Below are 10,889 nucleotides of genomic sequence, written 5' to 3' on the forward strand. Positions count from 1 at the left end.
CTTGCGTGCCAGTGATAAAAAGCATGAAAGTTTTGGGGGAAAAAATATGTACTAAAATAATGAAAGGACCCACCCAACGTATTAACTTCTGCGATTTTTCCATTTGGCGGTCCACACGCACAAAAAACCCAATAGAGGATTAAGTCAAATTATTTTAATAAGTCTTTTGGGGTTTATGAATCTCTAAAAACCCTGAGGGTAGCTCAACTGGTAAAGGCCTGAGGCCAAAGTCCTTTAGATCGTCAGTTCGAGCCCCCGCAGGGTCACTGGAGGCATTATAAATCGGCCGCGTTTCCAGGGCCCCGTGGAACTAACCGTGGTGCACGCATTGAAACCACGGTAAAAAAAAAAATAAAAAATAAAAATCTCTCAAAAAGAAAAATAAACCCAAACCTCTTTCTTTGACTCCTCGTTTGAATTTGCGAATAGAACTTATCATAATTTTATAAAAATAATAAGTACTCCACCATCTTAGAGGCGAATTCAAGATTTAAACCTTATGAGTTTAAATTTTGAGATTTTTAGCATTGATCCCATCATAATCTAAAGTTATGAACATATATATTATTTTTGTAATTTTAATAAATTTTTATGTATAAATATTTACTTTGCGTCGAAGGTTATGGATTCAAGTGAACCCGTCGGTAGAATACTATATCCGCCCCTACACCAGCTTTATCCTTATTTATGTGACAATATTAATTGAGTATTATATTTAAAAAAGATAATTCTTTTTTGAAATTTAAGATATATACTAAATTATAAATGTTTGTATAATTATAAATCTTCGTTTTTAAGAATAAAATAAAAAGATTAAAATTGAATTATTTTTACATTTAAAAACGTCATTAAAATACTTTTATAAATTGCAAATGTAATTTAAACTTAAACACAATAGTATCGCTTTGACCAAAGTCCATGTTTAGGCATATAAGTTTTAAAAGAGAGTATTTTTAAACGTCTCTCCAATAGCGTACATTTGCTCTGTACATAATTTTTTCTTTTTCTTCTTTTCAAGCTTGATTCCGTGAGTAAATAGAGTTTGAAAAAATCATCAATTTTTAAAATCATTAATAACAATTGCTTCAATATACACGGATAAATGCTTGAATGGGGGGGATTCTGACTTCTGAAGAAAAAGTAAAAAAAGATTCTTTTTGGATTGAAAAAAGAAATCAAAAGGGGCAATAAAAGGAATAATCTTTAGCTAATTGATCTGGGTACTTTTTCTTTTTGCTAATTGTTGCAGATTCTTGGGCTCTTTTGGTTCAAGGTGAGTTATTTATCTCTTTTTATTTGTTTAATCTGAATGTTATGTTTTTGATTGTTAAAATGGACATATTGAGCTGGAAGAATCTAACTTTTTTTTGGGTTCATAGCTGCTTGCTTATAAATACTTTGTTCTTATGAATAAGATATTTTTCTTGTGTTTCCTGCAAATTTTAGAAAATCTCTTTTGAATTCTTGAGTTTTAAGCTCCTTTTTTTGGTATGGGTGGTAGGTGATTTTGTCTCTTTCTTATATGATCTGTTGGTTTTTAGTTTACTTACATATTCAAAGTTAATTCATCAAAAAATGAAAGGAATGAATGCTATATTGATGTTATCTCCATGTTTTGATTCATTTTAGTTGAGTTAGATGTTTGTGGTCTGATCACCAATGTGATCGAAAAACCAAAGGTGTTAGTTGGTTTATATGAGAAAATTGAAAGCATAGGCATTTTCCCAAATTTGCGTTCACATTGGCACGCCATGAATTTCGGCTAAGTGGAGAGATGAATAAGTTCCTTATTGTGTGTCATGACTGGCAGCTCAAATGTTGAGCTGGATATTTAAGTGTTGAAAATTTATTTTGTTATATATATATATATATATACATACATTGGCACTATATTCATGTGTTCCTGCAGGTAAAACCATTGCTGACAATGAGCCACTAGCATTTCACTTAATGGGCTGGCTGAGCAAAATTTTCAAAGGTTCCAACCATAAAGTTTCGGAAGGCCAATATGACTGGAGATGTGAAGGACATAAAGAAGAGGATCACCAATCTACACCTGGGGTAAGTGTTGCGCTAAACTGGTGTGCAATGAGCTCATCATCCAGATAGACTAGCGTCCACCTGACATACCTTTGAATTGTTTACTTTATTTCTGATATCGTTCAAAGTATTTGGGAATTCATATTACCAAACTTAGCAAGTGTAAGGGCTTATAATTATCAGCTTAATAGGTAATGTGGCTTATATTTTACTGGTGCTGTTCATGGCAAAAGGCAGGGGTGTTTGCTTGATTCTAAGTTTATAAGTCCAACAACAACAACAAACCCAATGTAATCCCACATAGTGGAGTCTGGGGAGGGTAGTATGCAGACCTTACCCTACCTCGTGGAGATAGAGAGGCGGTTTCCAATAGACCCTCGGCTCATCAAAGCATAAGTTTATAAGTCACTTACTTGAATACTAAAAGTCCATTCTATAGTCTAGGGTGACATTTGTCTAAGCGCTAACAGGCCGTACAGTCTTAACTTGCCATAGGCAATGTGAAGAAGGCTTTGAAATAGTATGCTTCTAATGAAGTTGTTGAAGCTGAGTTAGATGTGAGCTTTCTGTGGACATTATGAATCCAATGCCCCATTTGGTAATCGTTTTGGCTCATGCAAATTAGTGACTGCTCTTCTTGGCTTCTATGATGAGTGATTGGACGGATGCTTTTGATGAGATTGATTTATCTAATTTGCTTGTTGTTGCATGGTCATTTGAAGCTTGTATTTTATTTTGACCTTTGTAACTTGACATCTTTGTCCATCCCTGCTTGTAGCCTTGCACTGTCTTGTTCTCTTATTAATAAAATTCATTTCTACTAGAAGTCCTTCATATTGATATTAATCTCAAAAAAACAAAAAAGTCGCATTGTATTCTGAATCTGGATAAAGTGAATTGATGTACATGATTTACAATGTGTTATAATTTAGACCTGCTTAAACATGAATCCATGATAATCCACCATGTTGATATGCTAATTTTTCATCAAAATTTTGTTCACTGGATTTTGTAACTATTAAGTCACTAAAAAGTGTAGCACCAACTTTATACACATCCCTGATACTTTATTTTGTGCTAAATTTGGTTGTTATCTTGTAATGTATGTTACTTCCCATTGCCAATAAATGATCGATATCCACTCCGAACTATAAAAGATCATTTGAACATGTCATATTTATACCGTGTCTATATTTTCTTTTTTTGATAAGCATATCGTGTTGATATTCTATCCTGTGTTTGAACCGTTTGTGTGCTCTAGGACTCTTGGTCAGAGACTGAAGAAATAGACCGAGCTATTGCAATCTCGCTCTCAGAGGAGGACCAGAAAGGGAAACCTGTGGTTGGTGAGTATTAGTTGCTTCTTAAAGAAATGAAAATTGAAAGTTTGCATTCCTTTTGAGGTCTCTCCTATGCTCTCATAATCAAAAGCATGATATCCCAGTTCAGTCGAGTTAACTGCTGACATAATTTGGAACCCAAACTTTCCATTATGTGTTTCAAGGCTACTGAGTACGTCCATAGATGCATAGTTTAGCTCATCCATAGTATAGTGCTTTTGTTCTATAGACATACTTCTTATTCTATGAAGAGTCGAACTTCTTTATGTTAGCTCAGCTATTAGAGTCGACTCAAGCATTCCATGGATGATTTTGAGAACTAGCTGCGCGAGTTTATTTACTTGGCGAAAAAATTTGTTTTGCTTGATTTTGCTAATTGTTCCTTTTCTTTGATGTTTGCCAGACAGTGAATCACAACTCAAAGAAGATGAACAACTTGCCAGAGCTCTGCAGGAAAGCTTGAATGTCGAATCTCCACCTCAGCATATAAGCAGAAATGATCTTGGAAGTGGGAATGGATATGGTAATAGGCATGTAAGCAGAAATGATATCGGAAGCGGGAATGGATATGGAAATGGAAACTTCTATCATCCAATACCTTTCCCATATTCTGCAAGCTTTAGGTATTCGAAATCTTTGTCAATGTTTTAAAAACATTTAAACTCCAGAATACACCACTGCCAAACCTCATCTTACTGCGTGTCTTGGGGCTCCATCATCTCCATTCTTGCAGTGATTTATTAGTCTATATTTTTTTGTTAAATTTCCTTTGAAGTCAGCTAATATGTACAGTGGAAGAGCTAGGTGGAAAATCCAAAAGTAAAATGGACGTATCTTGAAAGCGTGTGGTTTAGGTGGTTAAAGTTGCAGTTGCTGCTATTAATTACCATAAATATAAAACCCTAGATATTTTACGTGTTTCCTTTTTGATCAACATGATTTCTTTTCTCTCTTTTTCTTTTCACCTTCTAAATTTAGTTGTAGGTGTCATTATGTAGAAATTTATATTATCAGTTTGAGGAACAAAACGTTTTAATTTTGACCCTTTGAAAAGGATCAATCTTTGGTTATGTCTTTTGCCTTTAGTTGTGGATGGCATGGTGAGAGGCAAGAGAAGGGAGGTATAATTCCATTGATTTTGTCGTCACTGTATTCTAACCTATTCTCCAGTCTTTCCTAGCTTTACTCTCTCCTTCATGCGTATACTTGTGTCACTGTATGGCTGAATTCGATAGTGGTCTGTAAGAATTCTAAAGTGAGCCTATGGATTTCATTGAACATTCTGAATTCATCGTATAAGCAAATACAGAAGTTAGTTATAAGACATTAAGAGGTTGTTTGGCAGAGTGCATAAGAGAAAATAATGCATGCATTAGCTTTGTGTATTAGTAATACCTTATTTGGTACACTTTTTCAACCTATGTATAACTAATACAAGCATTAGTTATACATCCTATTTGGTATTATCCTATGTATAGCTAATGCATAGCAAACCATGGTATTAGTAATACCAAGGCTATTAATGCATGCATTAGCATGATTAAAGACAAATTGTCCTTAAAGTCCCTTAAAGCTAAAGAATATAGAGGGCATTTTTGTAAACAACTAATTTTTTTAAAAATTATGCAATGCGTTTTAGTTTTTAATACACCACACCAAATAGTGTATAAAAAATAATCTCTGCATAACTAATGCTTGCATTACTAATACACTCTATTCAGCATTATTCTTATACACCCTACCAAATGACCCCTAAAAATTGAATCAACATCTTTTAGACATAACACATACTATCTTTTTCTGTGGTAGGGTATGTGCAGGTTGTAGCACTGAAATAGGTCATGGACGGTTTTTGAGTTGCATGGGAGCCGTATGGCATCCAGAATGTTTTAGATGCCATGCCTGTAACCAACCAATATCTGATTACGAGGTGAAGTACTGTGTAATTTTTTAATTTCCTAGTTCAGCCGTGTTATTGTGGTGTCTACTGTTTTTGTTTTTCCAACTGTTTTCACAAAAAAGGTGCCAAGTCAAAGCATGACATTTTACAACAACAACAACAACAACAACTACCCAGTAAAATCCCACCAGGTGGGGTCTGGGGAGGGTAATGTGTACGCAGACCTTACCCCTACCCGATAGGGCAGAGAGGCTGTTTCCGATAGACCCTCGGCTCAGAAAAACGGAAAATAAAAAAAAAAAAAACAAAAAAAAACAAGAAAACAAGAAAAACAAGAAAACAAAAAAAAAGCATGACATTTTGGTTTTGGAAATTTCGGCAACCAAACAAGAATTGAATACTTTAAGGCGTGAAAAAGGTGCCACCGAGGGTGGGGTTTTGGGGGGGGGGGGGGAGCAGATATGCACTATAGATTACTACACACCTACTTACGAAGCAGTCATTTACAAAGTATATGACTTATTATAAAATGCTATTTTGGAAAATGCCTGACCATCAGAAAGCAATGTGCTCATTATTAAAATAAGAGAAGCGATAGGAATCAATTTTTGGAAAATCCAATGGCAAGATAATAGTTTTTTGTAATATACATGCATCGTCCATAAGGTATCCAATACATTCTATAACTGAGTACTGATATTGTTGTTGGTAGTTATCATATAGTGTCTTGGGTAATGAACATAAACTGGCGATCATCTGTGAAGCGATAGAACATTTTAGATGACAAGTATATTCATGAAATCTATTTAACTTTTGGATGTATTAACTGTGCAGTTCTCAATGTCTGGGAACTATCCCTATCACAAAACATGCTACAAGGAGCATTATCACCCCAAATGTGATGTCTGCAAACACTTTGTAAGTATGAAATGATTGTCATTAGCTGCTGCGGCAATAAACACCGGTTTCTGCCCATTTATAGTATTTCCTTATTGCTTGATTAATGTCGATGAGGTTGTACATAGACTATTCTAAGTAATCCTTAAAATAACTGTAGAAAAGAAAAATCTTGATTATGATCCTAAGTTTCTATCCTACCAAATTTCTGAAGTTCTGTCTTTTCTAGTCTTGAAATCATGGTCTGTTCTGCCTTTTCTACTGTAAATGTCATGGGTCTGTATAGTTAAATTATGGGTCTTCCTAGTGTAATAGGTGTGTGGTAGGTCTCTCAGCATTTCAACTAGTAAGATCATTGAGGTAATCTAGCAACCTGAGAATCATTTTACGAAATTTTCTGTTTTGACCTCTTATTACAGTAACTTTGGTATTGGCTATCTCTTGTCGGTTAAGAAACCTCTAGCTGCTGAAAATGCATCATTTCTTTAATATTCGTGTTTCCTACCTGTCCAGATTCCAACAAATGCAGCTGGTCTTATTGAATACAGAGCACATCCATTTTGGTCTCAGAAGTATTGTCCTTTTCATGAGCATGATGGTACACCCCGTTGCTGTAGCTGCGAGCGAATGGAGGTAAGGCTGATGAAACAGAACAGCCAAATCCGTGTAATTAACTTTTAATAAAGAGTAGCAATTTTGGTTTGCATGCAGCCACGGGATACTAGATATATTGCCCTTGATGATGGTAGAAAGCTTTGTCTCGAGTGCTTGGACTCTGCCATAATGGATACGAGTCAGTGTCAACCCCTTTATTATGATATACAAGAATTCTATGAAGGGCTAAATATGAAAGTGGAACAGAAAGTTCCTCTGCTTCTGGTTGAGAGGCAAGCACTGAATGAGGCTATGGATGGAGAGAGACATGTAAGTTTTTATGTTGCCGAATTTCTTCCCTTTCATACTTGTATTTCTCCATATTGTTTCTGGAGTGAAAAATATGTCGCTTTATGTTTGGTTTTCATCCCTTTTGCTAGGGGTATCACCACATGCCTGAGACAAGAGGACTTTGCCTTTCTGAGGAACAAACTATCAGCACTGTAAGAACTTTAAGTGATTTCCATTTATTCTCTCTCTTCGTGGTTTTGAAAAATGAAAACTTAAATTTCTTTTTGTTCAAATGGTAAACGAAAGCTCTTACTTACCTCTAAAATTGGCAGATTCTGAGGCGGCCAAGAATAGGAGCTGGAAATCGGGTCATGGACATGAGAACGGAACCTTATAAATTGACACGCCGCTGTGAAGTGACTGCAATTCTTATCTTATACGGTCTACCTAGGTACTGTTTTGTTACTTTGCTCTTCGAAGTTGTGCACCGGAATGCTACCGTTTTAACATTCTGTTTTAACAATCCTGTTTGGTTAGTCAGAATCACCTGTGTCCTTTCAGTATATCTCAAGAGATAAAAAACAAATCAAAATTATTTTTGTGTTGATGATGCACTGCAAAGTAGGCATTAAGCAAAGGAAAAATAGAATGTCCCTTACTAGGGTTGTCGAAAAAGTTGAATAGATTGTATGTTACTTTCGATTTATGACATACATCTATGCAGGTTGCTGACTGGGTCGATCCTTGCGCATGAGATGATGCATGCATGGCTTCGACTAAGAGGTGCATTCTCATTTCTAGTTCTTCCTTCCTAATTTGCGTGCCCATCTTTTTCTTTTTGGTCTGCCCCTAATATAATGGCTGCTTCTCTAGAATAGTAGTGAATCTCAGTATTACATAACACGTAATAACGCACGATTCTATTGTGGAACCACTTTTTCCTCTCCCATCCCCCTCTCACTTTTTTCAGTAGTGTATATATCTTGGATTCTCTGCTACAACTCATTAGAATCATTTTGTTTATTTACCCTTTAAATTTCTTCCCACTTCCAATAAAAGAAAAAAGTACTAAAAAAGAAGAGATGCAGTAAACAGAAGTGATAATTAAGATAAGTGTGATCGTATTTCAGTGGAGCTCAAATATTAAAAAGAGAAAAATGCAGGTAGACAGTCTGAGATTGAATGTAACAGGGATATTTTTCTGGATAAAATGGGAAGTAATCATCAATGGCATAAAAAAGAACAAGATTAAAAGAAAGACAAAAAACACAAGAACAACAACTACAATAACAACTACGCCTCAGTCCCAAACAAATTGGGTCAGCAAGAAACATATAAAGCCTAAAATTCAAAAAAAGTTATGTATTACAAGTTCTTTCGGCGTGGAATGTGTAAAACATTAAGTACAAGGAAATACTCTCACTGGACCATCTAAAATCTTTCTGCCCATATTGGAATGCTCCTTTCCTTTTTTTTGAGTTTGTCTATCCCGATAGCTGTGCAATTTATTGCTTACGATTATTGGCTGCAGTAGCTATTATATGTGGTCTCCTGGAGTTTCTGATGTGGTCGATATTGTCCTATATTATAGGTTATCGAACTCTTAGCCAAGATGTTGAAGAAGGTATTTGCCAAGTACTAGCACATATGTGGTTAGAAACCCAAATTGCATCCATATCAAGCAGAAATGGTGCTTCAACTTCATCAGGCATGTCATCGTCGAAGCAGGGGATTAGATCTCCTTTTGAGAGGAAACTCGGGGATTTTTTCAAACACCAGATTGAATCAGACACGTCGCCAATTTATGGAAATGGCTTCAGAGCTGGTAACCAAGCAGTGCTTAAATACGGACTAGAAAGGACGTTGGATCATATTCGGATGACAGGAACATTTCCTTTTTGAAACATTGAGCTTAAGGTTAGAAAGCAGACTCCATTCATGTGTCAAGAAAGAAGGTTGGTCCATTCATATTAGTGCCTTGGACCATGCCATATTATTATTATTATACCTTAGAAGTTCAGGAAAGATATAATTTTCAGTACCTTCTGTAGAGTGATCTCAACACGACAAACAAGGATAGACACAAAACAAAAATCCATTCTTTTAGAAAATTAATGAAGTCTTGTAAGTTTGATTTCCTTTGTTGCATTATGCCCTTAATATAGTAATATTAAAAGACCACAGTGAAAAGGGGATCGCCCAATGCTAACACAGGTGACTAGGAGTGGCAAACGGGCGGATCGGGTCGGATATGTGATGGGTCAAAAACGGGTAATGAAAAAAACGGATAAATTATCCGACCCAACCCATATTTAATATAAATAAAAAACGGGTTGACTGATGGATAATATGGTGAAATTGAATATGATCACTTTGAGGCTTTACAAATGTAAAAGTTAAATCCATTAATTATCCATTGGTTATCCATTTTTTAAATGGATAATATGGTTCTTATCCATATTTGATCCGTTTTTAAAAAGTTTGTTATCCAACCCATTTTTAGTGGGATAATATGGGTGGTTAACTGTTTTTTAACCATTTTGCCACCACTACAGGTGATGTACCCTACCGCTAGGATGTAAATGAGCTCCTTTGACTTTCTTTTCTTAAAGGCAGTAAAACAGGACTACAGAGAAACCTACGATTTACAACAAACAAAAGCCAGCATCCACATCCACCCATGACCGTTAGGTCCTGGGTTCGAGCCACGTTGGAGGGGAAGTGTGGAAAAACTATAGATTCTCCTAAATTGGAAGGGGTATTTGTTTTTTTTAAAAAAAAGCCAGCAGCATCTCCATCTATGTTAAACTCATAGATTGATCGGATTTGATGAAGCCATGGTTAGGGTTTTAGAGAGAGAAACGAGAGCAAAACGAGTAGAAAAAACCTTATATTGAAATTATGCAAAAGTTGTCTAGAATATTCTCTAAGGCCTATTTATATAGTGGGCCTATTATTATAAAGAATATAATTGAACCGGATCAATTAAATAAAGAGAATGGGCCTGTGGCCAACTAGCTAGACCATCGACTATCTGCAGCCCAAATATGTCCAGTTGTCATGTAACTCCAACACCCCCCCCCCCCCTCAAGTTGGAGGGTGGTGCATTCCCAACTTGCTCGATAAGGTGCGATGCTGCAAACCTGTTAAAGACTTAGTAAAAATATCAGCCATTTGAGAAGAAGTAGGAACACGAGACAAAGAAATGAGCCCATCAGCTAACTTGGTACGAATGAAGTGACAATCCACTTTGATATATTTAGTACGCTCATGAAATACGGGATTTTTGGCTATTATTGCAGTCTGGCTGTCACACAGAAGAGGAACAAGAGTAGCAAAAGGGACACCCAGATCAGCCAACAACCTGACAACCCAAGCCAACTCTGCAACCACCTTACTCATGGCTCTGTATTCAGCTTCAACAGAGGATAAAGAAACAATAGGTTGTTTCTTAGAGTTCCAACTAATGAGGTTGCCCCCTAAATGAATGCAAAATCCAGTAACAGACCTCCGAGAGGCTGGACATGCAGCCCAATCACTATCACAGCTAGCTAGCAAAGAGAAATCAGAGGAGTTGTTAAGAAACACCCCATCATCAAGAGTACCCTTCAAGTACCTTAGATGCTGGACAGTGAAGCACAAGTCTGGCCTAGTGTGAGTTAAGTAATTCAGCTTCCCAACCAAGCTCCTATATTTGTCAGGTTGGGGGAACAAATCACCAAGACCAGAATGCAACTTATGTGAATTGTCTAATGAACTAACAACCTCAGAAACATCAGAACAGTTGTATTCAGTAAGCAAATCAGTAATAAACTTCTTTTGATGCA

The 10,889-nt window shown here is 36.1% G+C and overlaps 1 protein-coding gene across 2 annotated transcripts; it reads left to right on the top strand.

Moving 5' to 3' along the window:
- Positions 936 to 9,200, top strand: LOC109224910 (protein DA1). 2 transcript variants are annotated; one of them, XM_019389477.1, is made up of 12 exons: positions 936 to 1,273; positions 1,910 to 2,061; positions 3,302 to 3,386; positions 3,784 to 4,003; positions 5,190 to 5,310; positions 6,115 to 6,198; positions 6,691 to 6,810; positions 6,889 to 7,101; positions 7,212 to 7,274; positions 7,395 to 7,513; positions 7,787 to 7,845; positions 8,654 to 9,200. In XM_019389477.1, the coding sequence occupies exons 2-12, from the start codon at positions 1,951 to 1,953 to the stop codon at positions 8,962 to 8,964; spliced, it is 1,506 nt and encodes a 501-aa protein (XP_019245022.1). In that variant the 5' UTR covers positions 936 to 1,273; positions 1,910 to 1,950; the 3' UTR covers positions 8,965 to 9,200. The 2 variants fall into 2 exon arrangements, with proteins under 2 accessions (XP_019245022.1, XP_019245021.1); XM_019389476.1 differs by lacking the exon at positions 936 to 1,273 and adding an exon at positions 1,285 to 1,497.

Source organism: Nicotiana attenuata, chromosome 4 (genome assembly GCF_001879085.1).
Source record: "Nicotiana attenuata strain UT chromosome 4, NIATTr2, whole genome shotgun sequence".
Classification (NCBI taxonomy): Eukaryota; Viridiplantae; Streptophyta; class Magnoliopsida; order Solanales; family Solanaceae; genus Nicotiana; species Nicotiana attenuata.